The sequence below is a fragment of the Ursus arctos genome, unplaced genomic scaffold (genome assembly GCF_023065955.2).
Source record: "Ursus arctos isolate Adak ecotype North America unplaced genomic scaffold, UrsArc2.0 scaffold_25, whole genome shotgun sequence".
Taxonomy (NCBI): Eukaryota; Metazoa; Chordata; class Mammalia; order Carnivora; family Ursidae; genus Ursus; species Ursus arctos.
The window spans coordinates 955424-983083 of record NW_026622930.1 but is presented as its reverse complement, the minus strand read 5'-3'; the positions used below and the strand labels follow the sequence as shown (position 1 = coordinate 983083).

Below are 27660 nucleotides of genomic sequence, written 5' to 3'. Positions count from 1 at the left end.
GAGGGGTGTCCTCACTCTTCCTGGAATATTCCACAAGTGGAAGATGAACATAGACTCATTTTCAACTATAGAGAATGACAATGCAAATAACAGTATCTGGCCAAAAAAGTTAACTCTGATCACCGCTATAGAAAATTTGGAAAACACAGAAGGCCACGATCCCATCCCCACAAACACTTTGGTGTTCATCTCCCCACTTTAAAAAACAGAACAGGGGCGCCTGGGTGGCACAGCGGTTAAGCGTCTGCCTTCGGCCCAGGGCGTGATCCCGGCGTTATGGGATCGAGCCCCACGTCAGGCTCCTCCGCTATGAGCCTGCTTCTTCCTCTCCCACTCCCCCTGCTTGTGTTCCCTCTCTCGCTGGCTGTCTCCATCTTTGTTAAATAAATAAATAAAATCTTAAAAAAAAATAAAAATAAAAAAATAAAAAATAAAAAACAGAACAGGCAGCCTCACAGGTAGAGTGCACGGGGTGGGGTGGGCGTGTGTTCCGTCTCTGGTTCCCTGACTCGAAGAAGTATTTCAGAATTTCCACCGTGGTGGTCACCTGGGGCGGCTCTGGGCCAGCCTGTGGGACACACGCCTGGGCGCCTCCCCTTGCAGCTGCATAACGTCTGTGCCTCAGTTTCCTCAGCAGTCAAGTGGGAATGCAGACAGGACTGTCACGTCCAGGAAGGGCGCGGGTCTGCCAGAACGGGCCGCCGGGGTCAAGCCCCCACATGCTTGGCGTGGTCACCCCACGTTTCTTCACCCCGTTGTACTCCTTGCCTGGCACAATGCTGGCACACACAGACATGGAGTGCCGCGCAGCCCGTCTAGCTGAGTGCAACGGCTCCTCGCGCTGTCCAAACGCTGAGGTTGGTGGCTGTCTATCTTCTGCCCCGCCACCAAAGGCGGCCTGTCCTCACAAGGGACTGCTGCGTGCTCCCTGAACACCGCCACATCCCCCTCCCCCCACCTCGCAGGTAGGCAACCCCCAGGCGCTCTGCCTGGCGGGACCAGCTCTCTATGACCATACCCGGTCAGCTAGCTGAGGACACAGGCCCTCGGGCTTCGGGCCGTGCCACCCCACAGGGGCAGGAGCATGTGAGAGACACGGACCCTCGTGTTCTCTCCCAAGTGTGGCCTGTCTGTGTGTAGCTGTGGATACTGAGCCGTGGCGGGAGGCCCGGCTCTCACAGGGAGCAGGGCACGGGGTCCCCTGCAGCACACAGCAGACCCAGGATGGCAAAGCCCCAGGGCCAGGGAAGAAAGAGGGTTTGCTTGGACTGGACTCGTTTCAAGAAAACTACTTGTAGACAACGAAACACAGACAGGAACGGAAAGAAAGGCGAGGGTGTAGTAGCGGGGATACAAAGAGAAGGAGCCAGAAAAGCTTTTCCCTCGTCCCAGGCAGCAATCTGTTGACTGACCACAACCACCGCCAAAAGCATGGGGCAGGGGACTCTTCCTTGGGCCCCCAAATCTAGATGGCCTTTCTTGGGTGCTTTCCCCACCCTCCCTGCTCCACAGGCCCAGTGGGTCGTCCTGGTCACGGTCTCCTACCCGCCTGGACACCCAAGTGCACCACGAGCCCCTGGGCCAGACATTTGTTCTCCATTGTCTCTGGTCAAGAGCGCACGGGGTACTGCTGGGCAGTAAGGGGGCTCGGGCGGGGACAGCACGCTGCAGAGGGACCGGCCGAAGGTCAGCTCCACACGCGGGGCCAGTCGTGGGGCCCCAGCGCCCTGCGGCCCTGGTCCGCACGCCCCAGCGGGGGTCCGCCAGGGCCTTGGGGTGGGGGGACAAGGGCGTCGGTGCGGGGCGAGAGGCGCCCGAGGTCCGCGGTGTCGGCGCGGGGGCGCACGGAGAGTTCGCGGGGTGGGAGAGCCTTCGGGGGACAGGAGGGGCGCGGGGCCGGGTGCGCTAGGGCGTCGGTACTGGGGACCCCGGGGGCAGGGGCAGTGCGCGGGGGGCGAGGACTCGCGGAGGCCCCGGGGTGGGTGCGTGGAGACATGGGGCACGCCGGGCGACAATGAGTGCCCCTGGGGGCGCCGCGGACACGCGAGTGCGCGGGGCTGGGGTCTGGGCGGGTGCGGGAGGCCGGGGAAGCGGGAAAGCGTTGGGCGCGCGGACCCCGGGGGGAGGGGGAGGAGAGAGGGGGAAAGGGGGGAGCGGGAGGGGGAGGAGGGTCCCACCCGGCGGCTCCCGGGGGGCGGGGCGGGGTGGGGCGGGCCGGGCGGGGCCTGTGCCCTGGCGCGGGCGCGCGCTCCCGCGGGCGCGCGCTCCCGCGGGCCGCGGGCCGGGGACGCCTCGCGAGTCGGCGGCGGGGAGCGCGCGCGTCCCCGCACTTCCGGCGAGCGTTCCGCCGGCCGCGATTGGGCTCGAGGCGGCGAGCGCGCGCCCGTCCAGCCAATCGGCGGCGGCGGCGGATTGGGGGCGGGGCGCGTGCCGGGGGCGCGCGGCGCGGCGCGGCGCGGGGCGGGGCGGGGCGCGCGGCGCGGGGCGGGGCGGCCGCAGCCTGGTTGCCGCCCGCGGGCCTGTCCGCCGCCCGCCCGGCCGTCCCCGCCGCCGGCAGCCATGTGACCGCGCCGCCGCCCTCCGCGCGCCCGGCCCGCCCGCCCGCTCGCCCGCCGCGCGTCCGCGGCCCGGCCGCAGCCCAGGCCGCCGAGGGAGCGGCGGGGCCGGCGCCATGGCCGAGCGGGGCCGCCTGGGCCTGGCCGGCGCGCCCGCCGCGCTCAACACGCCCGTGCCCATGAACCTGTTCGCCACCTGGGAGGTGGACGGCTCCAGCCCCAGCTGCGTGCCCAGGTACGCCGCCGCCCGGCCGCTTTGTTCCCGCGCGCACCTGCCGGACACCCGGGACTGTCCGCCCGGGCTGTCCATCCGGGCCCTGCGCACCGCGCCGTCCCCACCCGGGACTGTCCGCCTGGCACCGTCCACTCGGGACCTGCGCCCGGGGTCCCCGCCCGGCACTGTCCATCCGGGACCTGCGCCCCGGGCGGTCCCCACCCGGGACTCCACCCGGGACCTCGTGCTCGGAAGGGGGGGCAGCCGGGATAGTGCAGCGGGGCAGTCCCCTGGGACCTCGCACCCGGAGGCCCCACCCGGGACGGTCCACCCAGGACCCGCAGATGGGACCGTCTGCCCCGGGGTCCCGCACTCAGGGCCTCGCGTTTGCGCTCCCCACTCGAGCTTGCGTATTCGGTGGGAGCAGCCTCTGACGCGGGGAGCGCCTCTGAGGTCCTGGCACCGCCAGGAGGGAGTGGCGCGGGTTTCTTTGGCCCCGCAGTCTTCCGAGGCTCAGGGAGCTCACCTGGTTCTGCTCCCAGGCGGCATCATTGCACCTGTCCGCTGATGCGGTGCTGGTGAGTTGACTCAGGGTGTCTCCTCTCTCCCCTGCTGTCAGATTTCCTTTTGCGGTCAGCCACCCCGTCAAGCCTGAGCGTCCTGGGAGTGACCCTCAGGGCCCGCAGTGTCCATAGAACACCTAAAGTTGGAACTATGATTGTTCTGTCCCATCCAGCACACGCCTCTTTACTCGTGGTCTCGGGGGCCTGCTCTGTCCTGCCGGCCCTTTACCTGTTTGCATTGTGCTTCCTAGTTCAGAGACACCTGCGTGTGTGCCTAAGCTGGGTTCTTTGCATCAGGCTGTCAATTTCGCGGTGGTGAAAGACCGCCCTCTCACTTGGAGGGGAAGTGCCTGGACCCCTGTGGGAATAGCTGGTGGAGGTCTAGGCCACAGGCCAGTGCTGTATCCAGATCAACTCGAGTCGAACTGGTGACTTCCCTGTTGTTCTTGTCAGCTTGGAGCTCTCTTGGCTTCTTCCTGACTCAGTGGTCCCCGATGATGAAGCTCTCAGGCTGAGGGGGACAGACAGACTTGGACCAGGGTCTATTCTGGAGTGGACACCAGACCTCGAGGGCTGCCGGGAAGAGCGCTTCCTGGGGAGACCTCCTGGTGAGGACCTCAGGATTGCCATCCAGACACAAGACGTGGGTGGTGAACTGCTGGGGGTGCCACACATGCAGCCGGTTCATCCTACAGGGGTCGTGGGGCCAGGTGTTGGGGCTGCCAGTCTGGGGTTTCCCCTCCAGGACTGCAGGGCTGGGCGGTCAGAGCACTGGCTGTGCCAAGTGAAGAGGATGGGCCCTCCATACACCTGCCTCCTGTGTGACCTGAGGGTCAGCATTAGCCAGGCTTTGGGGCCAAGGACTTCAGATCCACCTGTTTGCCTCTTCTCTGGGAAGTCTCTGGGCCTCTCAGCCAAGCTCAGGAGCGTCTCCCCAGGCCCAGCCTGCTCACCCTTTCCCATCCTGGGCAATTGCCCTAGCTTCGAGCCCCACTGCCAGGGGTCTTTGTGGACTCTCCTTCCCCCCATGCTTCTGTCTATCCCCCTCTGCGTTGTCACCGCCACAACCCAGCAGACCTCTTCTGCTGGCTGCCTTCTGTCAGTGCCCTCCAAATCCACACCTGTCTCCTTCCCTGCCTCCTTCCCCATCACTGGCCCACAAATCCACACCTGTTCCCCTCCTTGGCTCCTTCCCCATCACCGTCCCACAAACCCATGCCTGTACCCCTCCTTGCCTCCTCCTGTCACTGCTCCCTTGCTACTCCAAGTGCCCCCGGACAGGGTGCAGACTGTATCCTGTCTTTGCTGTGCCTCCTCACCAGCTCTCTGGGGCTCCCTCAAAAGACCACTGAAGTTTAACTGGGGGTGTTGGGGGTTGGTTGCAGGAGATGACAGGAGGGTGGGAGCTGCATTTAGGGGCCTCGTGAGCCCCTGCTGGAGCTGGTCTGGGAAGTGCACTCCAGTGAGTGTGGGGGGGAGGGTGTGCAGTGGGCTGGACAACACAGGTGTTGGGGGCTCCATGGCTCCGCCTGGATGGGATATTGGGGATGGGGGAGGGGTGATGGCAAGTTGTGTCCTGTGGCCATGGAGTCGTCTGATAGGCCCTCAGAGTTGATGGGTTGAACGTTCAGAACGTCAGAGCAACGGCCCCCTACTTTCCACGGTGACCAGAGCCCCTCCCTGAGAGGTGGTGCTGGTCTCCTGCTTGTACTGCCTGCAGGTCAGAGTCCTTGGACGGGCTGTTCTTAGTTTGCTCCTGGGACTTTCTGTAAAAGGGGTCGTACTCTCTCTGTTCCTTCGCATGTCTAGTTTTTGCCCAGTCTTTACGTTTTGGAGTGACGTTGGGCCAGTGGCTGTCACTGCCGTGTGGTGGTTCCTACAAAATGATGGTGTGGGTCCCTGCTCTTTAGGCGACCTGTGGCTTATTTCCAGGTGGCGGCCAGTTTCGTCCGTGTTGCCGTCGGCCTCTGAGTGCCGGGGCTCTGCACGTGTGTGGCTGTGGGCAGCCAGGCCTGGGGTAAGCATGTGCCCATAGTAGGGGGTGTGTGCTCAGTGTTACTACCAGGCGGCTTCATGGAGTGTGGTTGTGCCAACTCCAGCCCCCACCGGCGGGGATGCGCGTCCCCAGTGCTCGGCATTCTTGCCAGCACTTCGCCTGACTTTTAATTTTTGCCAGTCTGGTGGGTGTGAAATGGTCTTGTGGTTTTAATTTGAATTTCCCTGATACTAATGCAGGCTATTTGCACTTCCTTGTCAGCGAAATTGCAGGTCACTTCTTTGGCCAATTTTTCTTTCTCCTTCTTATTTTTATTTTTCTTGCCGACTTGAGTCTCAGCGTTTTCTTCAGGGTAATCCTTCCCCGGCAGGAAGTGTTGAAACTGTCTTCTTCCAACTATGTGAATTTCTTGGCCGTCTGCAAGGCCTGTGCACCTGCCTTCGGCCTGGCTGGCTTGTTTCCTGCTCTTCCCTCTGGTCGGGGCTCTGCTCCTCGCAGGGGCTCCTGCCAGGTGTCAGGGCCGTACCTCGAGGGAGGCCGGATCTCGTGTGTTTCCTCGAGGTAACCATTACGGGCAGCACTCCTCCCTGGTGACCATCAGCAGCGGTGTCTGACCCTTCCCAGCCGCCACCTGGACGTGCCCCACCACTGGGGTTCCCAAAGCGGCCTCCTGGGCCCCCACCCTGGACCCCAGCAGGTTCTGGGTCCCTTGAGACCCTTGAGCTTCCTACTATTTTTTCTTCCCTGTTTGGGGTTATTCACCAATTTTAAATGTTGTGAGGCTGGTCATCCTTTCCTGTGCTTAACACTCGCTGAAATCTTAGTCTGTGAACTCCTTGTTTGTATCCTGGGCCATTTGAGGGATCTGGTTGTGGTTTGGTTCACGTGCTGGAGGGATGGCCGGCTGGCAGCGCGTGTGTTGGCAGCGCTGTGCGCACCAGCCACACCCCAGCGAGACGAGAGTGTTGGTTTGTGCGTGCCGGCAGGCCGGTCCCACTGCTCTAGACGGTCGGTGTGGTGGCACGGGCAGCGTGCGGCCCTCGGGCTCACCCGTGCTGAGTCTGTTTCCGCAGCTTCCTGCTCCCGGTGCGCCGTATCCCACTGCAGGAGTAAACCACACGTTGTGGAAGCCCGCCGCTTCTGGTAGGTGGGTGGGTTGTTTGCAGTTTGAGGCTCTTGGGTTCAAAGTTGCCATGACCGTCTGGGTGCAGGACTTTGGAAGTCCTATGCTTTCACTTCTCTTTGGTAATGACTGGCTGCAGGGGAGGTGGGCGTGTGTCAGTTTTGGGAGGAACTGCCGTTTTCTGGAGTGGTGGCACCACCCATGACTCTGCGACACTCCATGCCGCCATCTCGCGACTTGCAGCCGTTCAGCTGGCAGCGGCTTCTCCTGAGACTCGTTCTGTGCTTGGTGGGAGTAGAGGCTGAGCATAAGCAAACAGGTTTCTCTAAAAATTAAGAGCATCGCGTCATTTTCTTTGACTTGCTGTTACGTTACGTAACGTTATCTTACATAAATGGATTTTCTAGTATTAAACTAACCTTCCATCCTTGGAAAAATTCCTGGGGAAGAAAGCCTGGTCATGCAGCGTTACCCTTGCTGTTCGTTGGTGGGTTTGGGTGATGACACTCTGGCACAGCTGCGTGTTTATGCAGGGTCTGCGACCTCACCGGATTTCGGCACCAGGAAGCCTCGTAGGACGCACGTCAGAGTGTCGCCTGTGCAGGACTGGGACTGTGTGTCCGCATGTTCGGGGAAAGTCACCCATAAAGTCACCATAGCTTGGGGTTCCTTCCTAGGCAGCGCGACCCGGACTCAGTGTCTTTAGCAGTTGTAGGACACATCCGCCCTCTCTGAGTTAGCTTTTTAAAAATACGTATTTCTGAGAATTTGTACGCTTTGTCCAGATTTTTGGATTTATTGGCACAAAGTTGCTCATAATATTCTTTTATTTTTTAGATGGCTGCAGGATCTGTAGAGCTGTCCCCCTCAGTTCCCTCCGCTGACAGTGCAGGTGGACAGGGACGCTCCGACCTGCCTCACCAGGAGCTCCTCGGGTTTATTTTGCTGCTGCTGTTGTAATTTTGTTAACGTACGCGCACGGCTGCTTATTTTGCTCCTCACTTCCTTTCCTGCGGCACCTGTACCTTTCAGACAAGGGCTGCCTTCGCTGCAGCTCACAAGCTTTTATATGGACAGTCGTCCCGCTTCAAATAGTTTTTTTAATTTCCCATCATTCTTTCTTTAACCTGTCGGGATATTTCAAAGTTTCCTAACAGGCAAACGTACGAGCCTAGTTACTGTTCCATGATCCAGTTCATTTCTTCTTCCCATGGTTCTTTCCTAGCTTAGTCATGTTGTGGTCAGAGAAAGTGGTCAGTATCACACCAGGTCCTTAACGTTTTTCGGAACTTGCCTTATGCTCAGTTTGAGGTCCGTTTTCGTGCCTGCCCTCTTTGTACCGAGCAGGACTGTGCGTCTGGCAGTGGACGCTGTGGGATGTCTGCTCGCTGCGGTCTGCAGGTCTGTTCCCCTTCCTGTCTCCTGGAGAAGCGTGTTAAAACCTCCTAACTTGATGCTGGATGTATCGGTTTCTCTTGGAGTTCTCTCGTTTTGAAACTACATTTTTAGGCATACACGGTTGGTTAGAATACCTTCCGGGGGTTTTGAACTTGGAGCGTATGTGACCCTGTGTGGTGATGCTTTCCGCCTGGACATGCGCTTTGGTGACAGGCTAGCTCTGCGTAGTATTTGCTGCTATTTCTTTTTCCATCTCTTTTCTTTAGACTCTTCCGCACCCTTATACGTGAGATGTGTCTTTGGTACCTCGGCGTGGAGCTAGGACCCATTTTTGTTCAATCTGACAATCTTTGTTCTTAACTACAACGTTCAGTCTGTTGTCATTTATCAGAATTATTGATATTTGGGTTCATAGTTATTTTGGTTTTTGTGCTTATTATTTTCTTGTTTTTATGTCTGTTTTTCTCTTTTGTTTTACCTTAGTCTGCGCTGGTTTTTTTCCTTATTCTGTTTCCACCTCATGTATTAGTTTGAAACTTAGCACTGTTTCTGCCTCTTTAGTGGTTACTGCGTGAACTGTAATTTGCGTACTGGCTGTATTTATTTTATGGGGGGGTGCGGGGGAGAGAACCTTTAGCGGGTTCCACACCCAGTGTGCCCAGCGCGGAGCCGACGCGGGCTGATCCCACGACCCCGAGATCATGACCTGAGCTGAAACCAAGAGTCAGACGCTGACTGACTGAGCCCCCCAGGTGCCCCCATACTGGCTGTGTTTCAAAGTTATCTTTATCCTGTTCCTGACAGGTGCAGGCACGAACCTCGCGATGTGCTGTTCTGACCCGGCCTGTTCACGCTCCCGCACTGTGGTTCAGTGTATCTTATTTGTCCTGCTCAGCCCACGACAGGTTGTTGTTTCTTTGTTCTGCTAGCACTCGATTAACCTCGAGTAACCTCAGAACTCATCGCTTTTCTTCATTCTTCTGGCAACTCAGAACGTGGAACTCTTTCTCTCCCTTTTGTGTCTGAAAATGCATCTTCAGGATTTTCTTTAGTGAGGGTGTGTTGGTAACTAACTGCTCTTTCTGTGTTCTCAAAATGCTTACCCTTGTTTCTGGAGGGTGTTCGGGGGGGTGCAGGCGGTATGTCCCCTCTGCACGTGCAGGTGTTCTGGGGGGTGTGGGGGTGCAGGCGGCATCTCCTTTCTGCATGTGAAGGATGCACATTCCCTGACTTGCACAGTTTTGCCCTTGAGAGGTCAGCTGTCAGTCAGGCAGGTCATTTGAAGGTCTGTCCTTCTCCCTGGTGGCTTTGCGATCACTTCCGTTGTGTCCAGGTGTGGCTTTCTCTTGATGCCGCCATGGTCAGTGTTGGGACTTTCCAACTTTGTGGATTGGTGGTTTTTACCAGTGTTGGGAAGGGTCAGCACCCTCAGTCCAGTTGCTGCCTTTGTCCTGTGCTCTTTCTCTTCCCGTCTGGGTTGCCATCTGGATGTGTAGTAGCCCTTCCCCCACTGGGTGGTCATGGTGAGGCGGGCTGGGCAGGTTTCACGTGTCCCTGTAATGGTAGCCAGTTGTCAGCCCCTCCTTCTACTTCTGTCCACGTCCTGCTGCCCCTGTGGCCCACACGAGAGCTGCTGCGGCTGGTGGGGACCACGCTCTCCCCCGGCCCTGCCCAGAGCACGGCGTGATCATGGAGTAGCTACTTGGTAAGCACTCCTGGAGCTGATTGGAGGGGCTCTGCTCAGAGTGTGGGTTCTGTTGTGAGTTGGGAGGAAGCCACCACTCTCACTGAGGGTGTGTGCTGGGAGAGCCGTGCAGGGCGGGCCGCAGGCTGCATCCAGTGTGGACTTGGCTGGCAGCGGGGGTCGTCGGATGTGTGCATGGACGGAGGGGGGCATTTGTTTGAGAGTGCATCACATGCTTGCAGTGTCTGAAAGGTAAAGTCTGCTGTGGGGGGACCAAGGAAGCCGGCTCTGCGGTCTGCGGCTGTGAGGAGGACGTGGGCCGTCAGTGCCCCTCGCCGCAGCTCATTTCAGCCCACCTATTCGCGTGCACACGCGTGCACGCCCAGTCCGCGGTCTGCTTCCCGTGCTTCCCGTGCACACATGTGCACGCCCAGTCTGCGGTCTGCTTCCCGTGCTTCCCGTGCAGAAAGGGCTTCTGTGAGGAAGGAAGAGCTGCCTGAAAGGACCTGAGCAGGTGCTTTGCTGGGGCAGGTGTGTGGTCTCACTGGGTGCTTAAGGGTCTGTGAACTAGGTGGGGACCCCTCGGGTGCCCTGCTGTGCCCTCATCTCTCCTTGGGATCTCCCCCTGCTTCTGCCCAACGTGCCGGCCATCCCACCCAGGAGGGGTAGATGAGGGAGGGTGTCCATGGTGCAGGTGGTGGGAGTAGGGAGACCATTCCAGAGGGCAGCTCTACAATCAGGAAAAATGATGGGTCTTTTTGGGCCTGTGATGGGTCAGATCTTGAGGGTCCTTCTGGAGCCCAGGTGTCACAGAGATGCTCAGATGCAGGTGGGCAGGGTGGGGAGCACAGTGCCACTGAGCGCGTCCTCCCCGCAGGCACCGCCGGCCTCAGGCTGCTGCTGTCTGGGAACTGGCACATCCCTGTGTTCCTGCTGGTGGTGCTGGGCAGAGTGTGGACATGGCACAGAGCGTGGCAAGCGCGTGGAGCTGCTGGCCCCTTCCTGGCCTGTGCCTTGTCAGCTCCCGTGGATTGCTAGGCTGCGGCATGGAATGGAAAGTCAGCCCTGAAAATAGCGTGGGAGTGTTCCCTTGTGCCCTGAGGCAGGTCGTCTCAAAGGCACCCCAAGTCAGGGCGGACGGTGCAGGAGCCGTGGCGCGCTGAGAGCCGCGCTGTCTGCAGGGCATCTGTGCCTAGTGATAGCGCTGTGTGATTTGAAGCGTCTCCCGCCTGCCCGGGCCCCGTCTCCCCTGGAGGAAGGCAGTGTTCCGTGCTGTGCACCTGACTCGTGGAGAAGCACACGCCCCTCAGGGCCGCTGTCAGCAGCCGTCCACAGGCAGAGCCTGGCTGCTGCTGGCCTGGCCCTTCGCGCCCCGCGGAGTCAAGGCTGCAGCCCTGGGTCTGCGGCTGGTTTGCCCAGGGTGGGTCCTCTGTGGGGGCGCCCGATAGACGGTGTCGACTGCACCTCAGAGGGGCAGAGGTGGGGGTGGGAGGCACCAGGGAGTGAGCGCACCAGCCCTTCCTGTGGCCAGGCTTGCAGTGGCCTTTTCTCACAGCCCCCTGGCCCCCTTGCAGGTAGCACCCAGCCATGGTGCCGGGGACGCTGGCACCTTTGGTGGCCCTGCCCTGAGGGCACCGTTGTCCCGATGGTGGGAGAGGATAGGACAGGATGGCAGTGGCCACAGGAGGGTCAGGCCGACCCCCAGTGGGGTTCTGCTCCCCCATCGTCAGGTGGGCTGGGTGGGCTTCAGGAGGGGCCTGGCCCAGCTTTTTTCTCCCCCGTGCCAGGTCTTGCTCTTGGCAGTAAGGGCAGTGCCTCGAATGCCTCACGGCTGGCTGTCAGCTGGCTTCATGTCCTGGTTCCCTGTGGCCGTTCCACTGCCCTAGCGTGTGCCCCCCCTACATGGTGCAGGCCAGGTGAGCAGCGCGGGTTCGGGGGTCTGTCGGTGCTGTCGCCCTCTGGCCTCTGGAGGCGGAGCCCTGTTGGCAGGGGGCTGGCCGCTGTCTCTGCCCCCCAGCCCTGGGCAGGCCCTCGGAGGCCCTTCTCTCTGCCTGGATGTGGCTGTGCCCTTCACCAGCGTGCTGGCTCTGCCCTGTGTGGACCGCACAGCCTCCAGCCTACATGTGGCACGTGCTCCTTCCTGTCCCCGATCATTCAATCTGTGGGGCACACGTTGCCCGCATTGGGACAGTGGTGGTGCCCCCCTAGGCAGACCCTCGGGTGACCTCTGGGGTGATTGTGTATGAGTCAGAGCCTCAGACTGGGGACAGCAGGGATGCCTGCGTCTTTCACTTAACCTGAGGCTCACTCTCCAGGGTGGCTGCTGCTGACCTCGCGTCCCATGATGGTGCATCTTTCTGTCGTGGCCGGTGAGCACCTCCCTGGTCTTCGATGAACTTCTCCTGGGCCTCCCTGCCACAGCGTGAGGGAAGGCTCTGTGCAGGTGTCCCCAGACCCCGGGAGGACAGGTGTCCCGCGCTTCTGAACTCGGCAGGGTGCTCTGTGGTGTCTCGTCTCTCACAGGCTCAGCCCTGCCCACCAGGGAGTGGATGTTGGGTGCCTCCGGGGCATCTGAAGGGCAGGTGTCCTGGGGGGGGGCAGGCTCTGGTCAGTGAGTCGCCATGCTAGGGCCTCCCTCTGCACGGGCAGTTTGGCTTGTCCTTCCGAGTACCACTGAGGACATGGCTGGGCACAGGCTGCCTGGAGACGCTCTGCAGTGGGCCCAGAGAGGGAGCGGGGGTCAGGTAGCCCTCTGGCACTCTGCAGTGGCCCAGGCACTCCCCCGCTGCCCCTGCTCCAGGCTGGGGTGTGCTCGGCCAGGGGGCAGGGGGGCGCCTTGGCTGGGAAGACCTGTCCTGGGTTGTGGGCTCTCTGGTGACCTAGCCTGCAGCCAGTTCGCTGTTCACTGGGGTCCCCGTGGGGGTCCTAGGCCGTGCGGCCAGTCCTCCAGAGCAGGGTCCCCGTAACTTGAAGGTAACTTTGGGCGGGTAATGAGGAATGACACGGGTGCACCCGCTCTCTGAAACGCGTGAGCGTGGTGTGTGTTTACAAACACAGTGCTTGTCCGATGGAGCATTCAGGACGATGAACTCATTTGTGGGTGCGTTTGCTTTGTGGGTGTGGGGCCCTCGAGAGAGGCGTGAGGACAGGGCGGGGGCTGAGCTGTGGCCGGGTGGGCGGGCAGGGCCCTGCTCAGAGCGAGCCCAGGGAAGGGAAGATGGTGGGGGCATCCCAGAGGAGAAGGGACGTCGGGGAGGCTGAGGATCTGGCGGGTGGGGGCATACAAGGACGCCCTACCAGTGGCTCGCCGCTCAGGCAGTGCTGCAGGAGCAGAGGCCGCCTTCCTGCTTCGTGCCCCAGCCTCGCATGTGCTGCCCTCGCCCAGCTGAGGGAAGGGCCCTGCCGCGAGGAGGCCGGGGGCCGGGGGGGGGAGGGTTGGACGCCTCTGCCCCCGACTTGCCTGCGTGTGCCGGGGAGGCTGGGCCGCACCCGTCTGTGGGTTCTGGACTGTGTCACTGTGGCCCTGGCAGGTCACAGAAGGTTCCAGAAGCGTGTTGATTTGTAGCCCAGCCCTGGAGGAGGACTGCCGATGACTGAGTCCCCCGAGCGGCCCCCATGGTGTTGATCTCGGCAGAAAAAAGCCTCAAGCAGGTGGCAAACGGCTGTGGGGGCCACGGTGAAGGTTCTCTGGGAGGAGCTGGCGAGGATGGGGTAGGCCCTGCGAGGTTCTGCCCTCCGCCTTCTTCTGACCTGAACCGAGGATGACCACACCTGCTTTCTTCTTTGCTATTTTGCCTCTTGGAGAATAGTTTTCTCAAGAAAAGGTGATGATGGCCGTCCCCTGGGGCGTGTGGCTGGCAGGGGGGCGGGCTGCCCCGGCTCAGCGGTTTGGACAGGCAGACATTCCATCCTGTGCCAGCACAGAGGCCCGCCAGGGAGGAGCAAGCTCCTGGGGAGGGGACAGCTGTGTCACCAGCCGTCACTGTGGGGGACACAGGAAACTACTGTGCCGGCCTCACGGTCACTGGAAAGCTGGGACGTCCGGCGTGCACTCTGTCCTGGAATAGCGGCTGCGGCTGCCTCTCCAGGCAGAGGGCTCTCGGGACGGGTGCGATGGGCCAGGCGGGTGGGGAAACCGCCACACGGACCCTCGGGATCGGCCCCCAGCCACCACCTTTCCTTTAAATTGGAGCGCGCTGGGCAATGTACGGAGCGTTTCCAGTTACGCTGTTTGTGTTTGGACAGAGACGTGTCTGCTTAGCCTTGTTTAGAAGAGCGCCTGGTGAATTCCCTCCACCGGCGCATTTTCCCACTTACCTTTAAGAGGAGGGACGAGGAGATCCCTGCTCCCGAGAGATGCCACCTGGCAGCCCAGCCCATTTTTGCGGCTGGTGGCCCAGGAAGAAAGGCAGGCAGACTCAGTCGTGCAGCAGGGAGATTTGTGGTCAGCGGGCTTCAGTCCGACACCCCCGGGCTGTGGACTGACCCTCGTGGGAGGGCAAGGTGAAGCCAGGGCGGGGGGTTCTCATCCTTGCTGGACCTGCGCTGTGCCCCCCCCTCGGGTGCTGAGGCCCCCAGCGCGGCCCCGTCCCCACCCCCTCCCCCCTGCACCAGGCGCTCAGCTTGGCATTCCCATCGTCATTTGAGCTGCTGCCTTTCCCCGGAAGCAGGCCCAGCCTGCCGTCCCCCATGTGCTGCCTGCAGCCCTCCAGCACCATCCTGGGCACCGGCCTGGCTGCTGGTTTGGGGAGGACACGGGGGCCTCCAGGAGCTCTGGGACAGTCTCCATCTCTGTAGTGTGGTATGTTGGGGGCGGGGGTCCTGAGCAACCTCTGGGGGGCTTGCTGTGGTGTAAGCACCCAGAGGGCTGCTCGAACTGGCTGGGGGTGGGGCAGGCAGTCCCTCTGTGTCTGGGGCACACCTGTAGCACTGTCCCCAGACCTGAGGCTCCAGGTGGCTGGCAGGCCCACAGTGGGTTCATTTCACTACCAACCCCAGCAGGCACGTGGCGCCCGGCGTCAGGTGCCACCAGACAGAACAAGACTCCCAGTCGGAAAATGGCGCATCTGGAACTCAGGGTGCACACGGAGGAGAGGCAGGGGCCCACCCGCATCTGCGTCCTCCTTGTGCCGGCTCCACCCGGCACCCAGTTCTGCCCCTCACTTCGCGGGCTCTCGCAGCCCCTCTGGAGACGAAGGGCTGCGAGCAGGGCCCTCCCGAGCAGGTGCACCTGACCCCATGTGCTGGCACCTTCCTGGCTCTTACACGCGTGGGCACGATTCTGGCTTCGCACGTTTGCTCGGGGAGCTAGGGGTCCTGAGTGATGACTTCTGTACCCACGGAGGAGGCTGCAGGCCGATGCAGCTGACCGGGGCTTAACCTCGGTATGACCTGCCTCTTGCTTGGTAACAGCCCTGGTGTACCTGAGTGACTCCCTTCTGGCCCGAGGTCAGGCGTGTGTCTGAGAACGGGCTGACGGGCTGGGTGCTGGGCGCTGGGCTCCAGGGCACCGAGTGGTGGGAGGGGTGAGAACATCCCTGGAAGCCAGCGGCCCCAGACCCAGGCTTTCCGGGAGGCTGCTCCTGGGAGGAGATGTGTGAGCACGAGCCCCTCGTTGGGGCTGCCCGGGAAGTTCTCCGTGGCGCTGAGCCCGATGGGCGTGGCCACGAGAGAACTGGAGGGAATGGGTGCTGTCTGGGGGAGGAGGGTCGTGGTGGTAGCTGGAGGGGCTTGCAGGCGGTGTGTGTGAGCCTTGAATGGGAGGGAGGGGAGCGAGGGCTGCAGGCCAGGGGGAGCAGGTGGCCATGTGTTTCCTGGCACGAGGAGCGGCCCTCCTGGATTGATCCCCTGTTGCTCAGAAGAGCAGGGGTCAGAGCAGGGTGTGCGAGGGGATGTACGGTGGCCCGGGGAATGCGGTGGAGACCCGAGGCCTTGTGGAGGAGCTGGGTGGGTGGTTGATGCCCACGTTCTTTGTGGCTGTGTCCAGCATCTTAGGTGCAAAGCTGCTGGTGAAGTGGGTGTGCCCCGGTGGCACCAGTGGGGGGAAAGGGGCGCTGGGCTGGGGGCGGCATGGAGTGAAGGATGGGGGGCCTGGTGCTGGCAGAGGCCCTGTGACGTGCATGGAGGCCAGAGGGTGGTGGCTCCTGGGCCAGGACCCCGCCCAGGTGGGCTGGAAGTGCCTGCTGGATGGTTTCAGCAGAGAGCTGGGCTGGATGTGCCAAGAAGCCCACGGCGTGTTTGTGAGAGGGCGCAGTTCAGGGCTTCCTGGAACTTCGTCTGGGGTCCTTTCCCAGCGGAGGCCACGAGCATGGGGACCACATCCATGCTCCTTTCCTGCCGGCCTCCGGTCACGTGCCCTGGCCAGTGGGGCGAGTGGCATCCCTGTGGATCCTGGTCCTGGGGGTGGATCTGGTACTTCCCAGGTCACCACCAGGGCCGGGCCACCTGCCCTGCTCAGGACCCAGCATTCCCATCTCCCGCAGGAGATCGGGAGGTGGCCAGAGCCGGCCGTGGCTCCGCATCCTGGTGACGGGGGTGGTCCCCTCTGCCCTCTTTGCTCGAATCCTGCTCTTGGTGTGAAGCACGTCCTGACATCATTGAGGTGCCAGCTGCGTCTGGTGCAGCCCCGCCCAGCCCGTGGGGTCGGCCTCCTGGCGCTTACAGGGTTGTGAGAACCCGCGTGGACTTTTGACTGGCAGGTCTGTGTTTCTGTGGCAACCGATGTATCTGCACTCGTTCCCTCATCTTCTCTTTGTTGTGCTTCCCCTTCGCTAGTTTTGGTCATTTTTTCCTCAAAAACCGATCAAGATTGATTGGCTTTCCTTTATTACCCCTTCCAGGAAATGTGTTTTCTGGTCTATTTCTCTGTGGCTGGCTTGTGTGAAAGTGGTGTTAGGGACCTTGAAGGGAGAGCGGCGCCCCCCACCACCCCGCCCCCGGCCCCCTGCACAGCGGGACCAGCACGGGGGCGCCTGCACTCCTGCCCTCGGCCCTTTGAGGGTCTGGCCTCGGGCCTCCGCTGCGACTTTGAGAAGGTGGAGATAGGCCTGCTCCTGGTCCCTCGGCGGGGAACACGTGCTCCCGCTGGTTGCTCGGAAGGGCTTCCTTTGGGTTTGGTGCACGCGGCGCGAGTCCGTCATCAGCACCACTGCTGTCCTTGCAACGCTGCTGAATACGAGCGCGGGTCCGTTCCTCGGCCTCTGTGGGCTCGGTGGGCGCGTGCCTGACGCGGTCGGGAATACCCATGCTCCCCCGGGACTGCTCCGGGGGGTGCTGCCGTGGCCATGCGTCCCTGGTGGCCCCTGTGTGCTGGGCGTGTCAGCGCACTGTCGGGGGGCAGGCCGCTGTTCTGGGGTGACCCTGGGCACACGGGACACAGTGGGGTCTCAGGAGCCCTGGACGGAAGCCGTGGCCGTGCCAACACTCCCCTGGCCAGAGGTGGCTGTGGGTGAGAGCAGGGGCGCACGGGCGGGCAGGCAGGGCGCCCGACCCTGTGATGGCAGGGTTGTCGTCGCTTATGGGCCTTCGGGGTGCCCGGGCGTCCTCGGGGAGACTGCTGTGTGGGGAGCCGTGTGGCCCCAGTGGATCAGTGCCCGTGGAAGTCTCAGTCCATCAGCCACAGCCTCTGCCGCCCAGGCCTCACCCCCAGAGACCCACCTCCTCATGCCATCACACAGCAGGTCAGGTTTCGACATGAATTTGGGGGAAACAGAATTTAGTCTGTAGTACCCACTGTCCCTCTGGCGTTTGGAGGGATGCCCACAGCATGGGGGTCCTGCTCCCCATCACAGGTCTCCACCGTCCCCTCCCCAGACCGCACCTGTGAGCAGCGTCGTCGCTCCTTATCCACGTGGACCCGGAGCCCCGCAGAGCCCAGGACTTGGGTCAGGCCCACGTGGACCATACCTGCCCCGTCTGCCCCCGCCTCCCTTCACCTCTGGGAGGTCGGGCTGCCCCATGCACAGTCCCGTTGCTGGACAACCCAGAACCACCTAGTGCCCTTCCAGATGGCCACAGCCCATGCCCAGTGGGGGCTGTTCTGTCCCTCCCCTAAGCCGGCCCATGATGGGGTTGCTGCACGGTTCTCTGCGGTCAGCTGGGGGGCCCCACGCCTCCTGGCCCTCGTAGAAGCCCATCACTGAGGGCCGTACTGCCCAAAATCGGGAGCTTGCTGTCCCCGCAGAGAAGGTTTCGGCTCCCTTCTGGGTTAGCCTGGGGACATGACTGGGTGAACTTCCCTCCAGAACAGCGCTGGGCAGGGACTTGCCTGCTGGAGACAATGTGGGGTTCCCCTCCAGTGGCTGGTGAGGTTCACCTGCATGCCTGGGGCTGCTGGGCTAGAGGAGGGGCCGGGGTGACCTCTGGGGCATTTGGGTCACCAGAGTGGAGGACACAGCCCCAGGAGAAGATCTCCTGATGGTTGGTTGGTCCTAGAGCAGGCAGTGGCCCATGGCCAGTGCTCTTGTGGAAAATGGTCTCGTGGCTGGCTGACTGGAGCTTTTGGGGTCCCAGAGCCCCTCAGAGCACCCCCCGCAGACACGCAGTGCTCTCTGCAGGCAGCTGACTCCCTTCAGGTGGCCACGCTGGTCTCTGACACCAGCACCTCTCTCGGGGACTGGCTCCTCCCCCCTTCCTCTGGTGCCCTGACCCCACCATGGGCAGGCTGGCTGGACCGGGGCCAGAAGGTGGGCTCACAGTGACCCAGCCACTCTTCCTCCTTCCCCTCACTTCCAGGGGTTCCCAGCCTCGGTGATGAAGGCCATCCTGGCCCCTTATGCTGGCCAGCAGAGACACTGAGATGGCACCGCTGACCTTGCCTCTTGATCAGCAGGAAGCAACCATGTCCTGATAAGTCTCAAACACCAGAGAAAGCTGCACTGGGCAGTGAGAGCTGGCAGCCACCCGAGGCTGCCGGAGAAAGGAGACCAGTGCTTGGGATGTGGGCGGAACTGGAACCCTCAGCCTTTTGCAGAACTTGTTCTTACAAACTGTCTGGCCACCGCCTTGCATGGCCGGAAGGTCTTTAAAGGAAGCATGTCGGCCAAATGCTGGTCCCCAGGCCTCCACCTCCCCCAGCCTTGCCCCGAGACTAGGCTGTGGCCCGGCACACCTGGAGCCTAGAGTGGGGCCTGGCGGCCCTGCTGTTGGACTGGCTGATCCCCAAGAGGTGGCTGGAGTGTGGGGGCCCCTGGCCAGTGGCCACCACAGAGCCTCAGCTCCCACCAGGGCAGACACGTGACCGCACAGACGGGTCAGCTTCTGAACACAAAAGGCCCCTCAGTTTTCCCTCCTACTAAGCACACAGTCAGCACGTTTGGGACCACGGAGGTATGCCCCACGCGTGGGTGCAGTGTTAACCACGCCCCCGTGCCTGGAGGAAAACTGTAGAAGTCAGTGTTTGGCTCAGAGGGCCAGCCGGAGTGCTGGTCCGTTTTGCAGAAACCCATGAAGTGTTCCCCTTGAGCCCTGCAGGCCCTGTGTGCCACCCGCGGAGCTGGGCCTGGAGGGGCCCCTCCTTGGCCACGTGGGGTGCTCCGTGCCAGCCATCCTGGAACAGTGCGCAGTCCCTCAGAGGGTTGGGTGGAGTTACCGGGTGGCTCAGCAAATCACTCTTCAGAAGAGTGGGGGCAGGGCATCCCGCAGAAACTCTCCCAGCAGCCCTCTCGTGGCCGCCTCAGTGGCTTGCCATCCGCTGTGGTCCGGAGGCAGATGGGCCTCCTCCTGACGTGGTCAGAGGGCAGTGGCAGCTTCATGCTCGTCACACGCCAACATCACTCATGTCACCCCAGGCAGGGTGAGTGCGGGACTGGACAGTAGTCAGACTGCCTTCCTGGAGCCTCGCTGGCGGTGTTCTCTGACCTCTGACCCTCACTGTTCTCTGACCATCCGCAGCTGTGTGAGCACGGACGGTGCCCAATGTGTAAGCCCAGCCTTATGGTAGGTGTGTGCGTGTAGGGAAAACAGAGCATATGTGGGGCCGGGGGTCTCAGACCAGGGGAGGCTCCCTCACAAATGTCCACCGCGGCGGCCTGCGGTCGCCAGGAGTAAGCAACCCGCACGTGCATCAGGGAGGGTGAATGCGTAGAAATGTCCAGAGAGTGGGTTCTTATTCAGCCCTTAAAAAGGAATAAAGTCTGCAGCATGGACGGCTCCGGAGAACGTGCTCGGTGAAGAAGCCAGACACAGAAGGCCACATGCTGTACGGTTCCTGTTCAACGGGACGTCCGGACAGGAGGACCCACGGAGTGAGAGCGGACCGGTGGCCGCCAGGTGCCAGGGCAGGGCTTGCTTCACAGACCGATGAGGGCGTTCTGCCCCGAGAGGTGGTAGTTGCTTCCTGTTAAACCTAGTAAGCGCCACCGACCTGAAGACTTCAAAATGGCCAACTTTACGTTGTACGTATTTCACCACAACAGAAAGTAATCTGAAGGAAGTGGGGCGGGGATCGTTCTGGATTTGAGGAGACAGCAGGCAGGTGAACTGGTGTATGGCTCACAGCCTACCTGCACCATGCTGCCCACGGTGGAGGGCACCCCAGGCCTCACGAGTCGGGGCATCTGCCCGGGGGGCGGCGGTTCTGCGTGTGGCAGGTGGCCGGACCCATGGACATCTCAGGAGACAGCCCCCAAGTCCTGGGGGCTGCTCACTGGGGGCTTAGGGTCTTGATGCCCTGACTCGGTCTTGGGTTTTTGACTGGAAATCCTGGAGGTGTCCATCGGTGGTAGGGGGGACGGGGCACTCCCTGAACCACTAACTTTCCTGTAGCTAGATCTTTTCAAAGTGAGAAGTGAGGGGTGTGCAGTGGGTGTGGCCTGATCCCGCCCTCGCCCTCGGGGCTCCAGGCAGCAGGGGGTGGACAGCAGCCCTGGAAGGTTCTGGAGCCTGAGGTCATTGGGATTGTGGGTCTGCATTTCTGTGGGTCGCCTCTTCGTGGCTGTCGCCCACGTTCTGTGGCTTGCTTGTCTTTTTGTTGTGCTTCTGTAAGAGGCTTTGTGCCCTGGACATTAGCCCTTTGTCTGCCGGTGGCTGTTTTCCTGCATCTGTTGTCTGACTTTGCTCGCGGTAACGTCCGCGTCTCCCATCTCAGGAAGAGTGGGTCTCCTGCATTGGGGCCTTGTGCCTTCCTCCGTGTGGCTTGGTGTACCCGGCCCCGTTTCCTCGGCGAGACCCTGCCTGCCTGTGCTGGCACTGCTCTGGGCCCTGGGGCCCGTCCAGATGGTGGGGAACGCGCACTTCCCGGCCCTGAGTGCCCTCAGTGGGGGGGGGTGACATTGGAGCACGGGCCTGATTGCTGCTGCTGGGGGAACCACAAGGGGGTAGGGGGCTGGCTCGGATCCTGGGCTGGAGGCAGGAGGTGTCAGGTGGCACTGCCCATCGCACCTGCCCAGAGGCTGGCTGGAGGTGGGCACTGGGCTTTGGCAGCGAGGCATCTCCATACCGGCTGGCACCAACAGGACCTCGGGGGCCCACAGGGCAGGCGACGCAGGAGGAGAGAACAGAGGGCTTCTAGGAGGTGGAGAGAAGTCGGGGCCGGCGGGCCTGGGCTGCAGTCCTGGGTGGTCTTGGAGACACTGGCCACGCATTGGGGAGAGGTGCATTCTGGGAACTTCTCATCCTGGGTAGGATGTAGAGAACAGCAGAGTGGGCGCAGGTGGTGCCCACGTACACGGACACCTGTGCCTCAAGCCCGGCAAAGCCAGGAGGGCCGCTGGGCCAGGTTGGCAGCAGGGAGAGAGGCCGAGACACGGGGCCCAGGCAGAGGGTGGAGCCTGGTGACTTCCTCGTTCCCACTCTGGGCTCCAGCAGCCACGTGGGTCCAGGATAGCAGGTGAGCAGGGGGCAGAACTAAATGGTGGCACATCGCTGCATCTGTGAAATGGGAAAGGGAGGCTCTGGTGAAGGAACATTCCAGAACATTCCGTTGTAAGCGCCAGAACTTGATGGCAGACAGAAAGCTCAGCACAGGGGGGCAAGACAAAGCCAAGGAGAACAGAGCAGCAACAGGGTGGAAATGGACAGAAAAGATAAGAGACTGGGCCCCTTGCAGGCGCCCCAACATCCCAGAAACAGGTGCTGCCTGTGCCGAGGGCAGGGGCCTTGGCACTCCTTCAGGCGGGTCCATTGTCCGCCCCCCCCACCAGGCCGCGCAGGCGCCTTGCCTGACCGCCTGCATCCACTGCAGGCAGGGTCTGGGCAGGCACACAGCCCCTTCTGCAGGTCCCTCCTGACACGTCAGTTCCTCTGGTCCGAGGGAGCAGTGTCTTCTCCATGCGCTGTCCGCCGGCGTTCTCAGCCGGTGCATGAACGGAGGACCCCCCACGCCCCGGGCGGGCCTGGGGGACAGTCGGGGAGACAGTCTTGCCTGCGTCTCAGGCTGTGGGAGAACTCCTCCTGGCAGAGGTTTTGGTCAGACGTTGAAAGCAAACCCCTGTGCTCTGTTGGAGGGAACATGAAATGGTGCAGCCCTGTGGGGAACTGTGGAGGCGCTAAGCAGAGTCACTGGCAGTCCCGCTCCTGGTGTGTATCCCTCAGGGCCTGGCAGCGGGGTCTCGGACACACACTCCCCTGGTTCACAGTAGCCAGGCCGTGGAAGCAGCCCAGGGGTCCGTCGGTGGGTGAGCACACAAGCAAAAGTCGATCCGTGAAGGGGAGCATCATCCCACCGTGAAAGGGAGGAAGCCTGACACCTGCTACCGTGAGGACGAACCACGAGGACGTCATGCTGAGTGACCTCGGCCAGTCCCAGGAGGACAGACACTGTGTGCTCCACTCCTCGGACGTCCCTAGAGGAGTCCAGTCCACACAAAGTGCTGGGGAGGGACTGCGTGTTGATGGGGCCAGAGTTTCAGGTTGAGAAGATGGAAAGTTCTGGAGATGGTGGTGATGGGCGTGCAACAGTGTGGGTGTGCTTAATGCCCCTGAGCTGCATAATTAAAAATGGTAAATTTTATATTACGTTCATTTTACCATAATAAAAACCAAGCTAGGCATTGCCATACCGTCCCCCAAAAGAAGCCCGTGGAGATTCACACTCCCACAGGGGAGGGGGTGGGTGAGTTAAAACCAGAAGCCATGCTGCTCACCAGCACTGACCTTCCCCGAGCCTGGCTGGGCTCAGCTGGACACCCAGGGAGCAGCCCAGGTGACAGGTGTGCCTGGGTTCCTGCTCGGACTGAGGCGTGGTCTCCAAAGCCTCAGCCCAGCCGGAGACCTTCAGGTGGGGACTGACCTTCCTCTGTTCCTCAACCTCCTAGAGCCAGAGGGACCCCAGTAGTGTCCCAGCTGGACCCCACCCAGCTACTCGGGAGTGTCCACTGCTGCCCGGCCTCTGGGGCATGTGGTGGCTTAAAGGAGATGCCACCCCCGCTCCGCTGTGACACCGGATGCGTCCTTGGCAGCCATGTGCACACCCCCAGGAGCAGGGCCCTGGGCTCCTGTCTCTGGTTTGTGTCACACACGTGAGGGTGGGGGTGCTCAGCCTCACCTGTGCTGTTTCCAGCTTTGTCTACCCCCTTGAGGGTTCTGCTCCCCAAATGTAGAATTGGGGTTCTGGAGGTGGGTGGGCCAAGGTCTTTGTTTTGGGATGGGGGCAGGTGCTGGCCGGGTCTCTGGAGGCAGAAGTGGGGCATGAGGGACCCCTAGTGTTCCTTTCCTGCTGTGGAGCGTGCATGTGGGTCCCCAGGGTCAGGACTGGGGGAGGGGTGGCTGGATGTCCTCCCAGCAGCCCCTGCAGGGCTTTAACCACATGGCACTGGTGGAAATGGGAATGCCTTGCAGGCCTTGCGTGCATGGAAATTTCTGGTGAACTTTCTGAAATGTCACTTATTCTGCAACTCACAAAAACCAGGGGGCTTCATGATAATTGCCCCCCCGCCCCGGTGTCACCACCCTGGGGGAACAGCATTGCACCCGCTGCCTTCTCTCCCAGGCTTCTCAGGATGCTTTCGCTGACCCCAGGGCAGAGCACCTGTCCCTCTCCCCTGGCTGTGTGTGTTCTGGCCTGTGGGGCTTGTTGGGTGACCCAAGGGCAGGCCTGTGTGGCCCCACTTTCCCTTTTGCAGGGTGCTCTGCTCCCCCCACTGGCCTTCTGTCCCCAGGGCCCACCCCTCACCCAGTCCCACATTTGACTTGGCCCCTGCCCTTCAGGTCCTCTGCCTTCACCAGTACGGGTCATTCCGAGAGTAGTCGTGGCCCAGCCTCGCAAGTCCCCGCTCCTGGGGTGCCTTCCTGTCCTTCCTTCCATCCTCACTCCCAGCTGCTATCCCCTCTGACCCTGCCAGCACCTCCCTCTTCCTCCAGATGCTGGCCCTCACGACCCAGTTGTCCAGGCTCTGTCCATGGGCGGGCATGGGTGGCTCCCATAGCAGCCCTGGGCTGGGAGGACTGCCTCCACAAAGGCCTGCCCTCCTGCCAGGGGTTCTAGCATTGCGAGGTCCAGGAGCTCCGTCCTGCTGGCACCCTCCCGGCCTCCGTGAGGACCACTGACCTGAGGACACGTGGAAGCCACAGCACCCAGAGCTGGTGTGGAGAGACGGAGACCCAGGGGCAGGAGGCTTGGCACCTGCCTTCAGCCTGATGACAGCCCAGCCTGGGCGTCCAGTTGTCCTGGGCCAAGGGCACCGCTGACCATCATGGCTGGCTTCCCACAGGCACTCCTTGGCCCCTGCTTTGCAAGGTCTTGGGGATGTGTGGCTGTCCCTGTATGTCCCTTGATGTTTGCAGCAGTCCTGTCGGCCGGCTCTTCCTGTCTTGAGGATTGAAGTATGTGTTGAGGTGTTCAGGCCCCCCCCCACAGAGATACAGGCACCCCTTCCCAGGACGGAGCATCTTTCCTGGAACGCCCCCACCCCTGACACACCAAGGCCTGTGACAAGACAGTGTCATTAGTGCTGGGGGTGCTGTACTGGTGCCGGCTCTCATGAAACAGAGGCCGCCCTTCCTGAACCCCGAGGTGACGAGGTCGCCCCTGTGAGTTGGATGGCGGGCCGCCACCTGGAGTGCAGAAGCCCGTGTCGGTGTCGCGCGCCGGTGCCGATTCTGAGCACGGCCACGCCTCGTGGTAAGGGGCCGAGTGGGCGTCCGTCACGGGCACCTCGTCCAGCTCAGGTCACGCAAAGGACAGCGTAAGTCTAAAAAAGAGAGAAACAGAATAAAGCACACAACCTAATGAAATAGACATGAGAGGGTCGGCCTTCGGAGAGGACAGAGCGCACACGTGGTCGTTGCGGGGACACACGGACAGTCGAAGACCACCATCAGCAGCTCCGTCAGGATGGAACCGATAGGACGATTTTGTGAAACAATGAGTCAGTACTGACTGAGTGCACGAGGAGATGTAAACCACACTGCAGTTCCCATTAACGCCTTGTCTTCCCCAAACGGCACAGATGGCTTTCTTGGTGAACTTCGCCAAATCTTGAAGGAAAAGTCCTATGTCGTATGAAGTGCCGCGGGGATTAGAGGTTAAAAGTAGAGGTGCGGCTGTGCGCTTTGTCCGGCGGTAGGACCCCGACAACGGGAGGGCTCAGTTCTGTGACGTCGTCTGGTACGGGGTCGCCTGCAGGGAGCGATCGGGAAATGAGAGAAGCAACGCTGTTCATAGAAGCAGCTGGTGGCTGTCTGGGAAGCAGCGAACCCAGGACGGCAGAGCGCCTGTTCAAGGGCGTGAAACGGCGGGGTGGGGGGGTGCGGAGACCCCGCTCCCGCGAGACACAGGTCAGGCGCATGAGGCCCCACGCGGGGAAGGAGCCTGACGAGCTTTCACTACAGTTTAGTTTCTGTGAAACAGGCACGCGGCTTTAAAGAAGAGCGAAATGTGTGCTGGGGGAGGACTTTCCTGAGCAGATAGGTATTTATTTAAATAAGCCACACTAATTAAAACAGTATGATATTGGCACAAGTACAGACCGAGGCGTCGTGGAACACGATGGCGCAGAATCCCACGCGTGACCGCGGCATGCCTCGGAGAGGACAGGGCGCGCTCTGGAGTGAGTGGTTTGGGGATGCCTGGACCCCCACGGAGGGAGCAGCAGTCAGGTGGCTGTCTCACCGCACGCCCCGCACCCCGGGAGCACGAATGACCTCGCTGTGAACAGCGCAGGGGGAGCGGTTGGGAGGCGGGGCGGGGGGCAGAGTACCCGGAGCGTGAACCACGAAGACACTTGTAGTGTGAACACACTTCAGAAACACCTCGGTGCGACGGCCTCCCGCCAGGAGGTGATCTCTGCCGTGTGGTTCTCCAGAGTAATGAGGAAAGCAGTCCCGTAGGAAGACAGGTGCCGCCCCGGCCACGCTGCCAGACGTGGCCGCACCACACAGCCTCACGCGTGCCAGGTGCCCCAGACCCAGAGACTCCGTTCCCTTGGGCTATTGGTGTCTAGAGCTGCGCTGTGTCCCCCTCGGACTCAGGTGCATTCCCATCTCCAGAAGAACCTCGGACGGTGTGTTGCAGCTGGAGCCTTACAGAGGCTTGGATCACGTTGAAATGATGAGACCATCGTCAGGAGATTTAGAAAAATGAGGCTGTTAGGGTGGGTCCTAATCCATTATGACTGGTGTCCTCTTAAGAAGAGGAAGAGACACCAGGGGTGCACATGCGCAGAGGGAAGGCATGTGAAGAGGAGGGGGGGATGTCCCACCGCTGTTGGCCGCCCAGAGGACACTGTCACCGGGCGCGTGGGAGTCAGCACTCCTCTGGGCCAGGAGGATGCGTGTGCATCCTGCAGCTCGGGGGCACGGTGTGACTGTGCCCTGGGCAGGCTCCGAGGGCACAGAGCCTGGACCCCGCAACCCTGCTTGGGGGGCGATGCCCCCCGCCCCTCCGTGCAGCTCCCGCGACGGAGCAGGTACGGGCCGGCGCGTGTGTATGGTGTCGGATGAACGGCCCCCGGCAAACGTGGAGAAGCTATGCGCTCACACGGTGAGGAAGCACACAGCAGGCAGGGGCGTGCACGTCTGCGACGTGAAAGAACACGTCACAGATGCGTAGGCAGCGTGACATGAACCAGACGCCTCAGGAAACAAATGTGCACGGCCATGTCTGCGGGTGCAGACCGCGGCCTGCCTGGCAGCCGGGCACACAGCTGATGCTCCGTGAACAGGGAGCCAGAAACCCAGCCACCCTAGCCGACGGCCGCCTCGTAGCACCTCACAGGTGTTTGTGGTCCAGCGCCCGCAGGGGCCCTGCCGCTCCGCGCATGGCGTCCGTTGCAGTTCCGAGGTGGCTGCGTAGGCCCTGCCACTGCAGCCTGGAGAAGGGAAGGAGCCGGGGCGAGCCAGCGTAACACGCACACCTCTGCTCAGGCCCTGACTCCTGGGCTGCTCGTGGCCTCGCCCCGCTGCCCACCAGGCAAGACTGGTCTCTGGCTGGGAAGCTGACCCCCAGCTAACGTGGGGGAGGCCTGATTTGGGGACAGCGGGCGGTCCCCTGGAAGGACACCCCTCCAGATGGTGGCTCCTGCAGAGGGAAAGGAGGGAGGGGTGGGGAGCACATGGTGGATGTCTGTGGTTCTGGTCCCGATTTCTTTAAAAAGATCTCAAGTCAGCACAGAGAACATTTGTTAATTCTTGTTGGATATGTGGGTTTTTGGGGCATCACTCTGTGATTTTTCTGTAAGCCCCACACTTCTCGGTTTCAGAAAACCAGAACACTGCTTCTCCAGGGTTAGGGATGGACGTTGGCTTTCCGCTCTTTTGAGCAGACATCATCCGAGAGGAAGCAGAGAGCACGCAGTGTGGGGCCAGTGCCCCTTGGACAGGATATTGGGTTTCTGCCCATCGAGAGGATTGTGTTTTATACTGACAGTGTGGTTAAGATACGGCTGGCTTCCTTTTTTGTTACTGCTGAGTCTAGTACAATTGCAGGGCGTCTTACACAGTAACAGCCCTGGCTTAGTGATGAATCATCGTTTGTGGGGGTTTTTTAGTGTATTTGCTCATGATTTCCTTGAGGGCCAAGTATTATGCAATAAATCTCGTCCTTGGCTATAATCTATACTCCAGCCCTCAGGCCTTTCTCTCAGAGCCAGTCTTGTATAAAAACAAATAACGTGTGTTCTGTCTAGCCCAATTTCTGTATGCAAATGATTCTTTTTATGCTTTTTATGTTGTTTGCACAAGTATCATCAGT

General features: G+C 61.3%; 1 protein-coding gene across 9 annotated transcripts in view; it reads left to right on the top strand.

Annotated features, from left to right (window-relative positions):
- The first annotated feature begins 2636 nt into the window (after positions 1–2636).
- Positions 2637–27660, top strand: part of PACS2 (phosphofurin acidic cluster sorting protein 2) — a 54492-nt gene continuing 29468 nt past the window's right edge. For 4 of the 9 annotated variants that reach the window (XM_048219963.2, XM_048219962.2, XM_044389937.3 and 1 more), the window contains exon 1: positions 2638–2790. In XM_048219963.2, coding sequence (XP_048075920.1) covers positions 2672–2790 — 119 coding nt within the window. In that variant the 5' untranslated portion in view covers positions 2638–2671. Of the gene's footprint in view, positions 2791–27660 lie in introns of all 9 variants that reach the window. The other 5 variants (XM_044389936.3, XM_044389935.3, XM_048219964.2 and 2 more) reach the window with 2 other exon arrangements.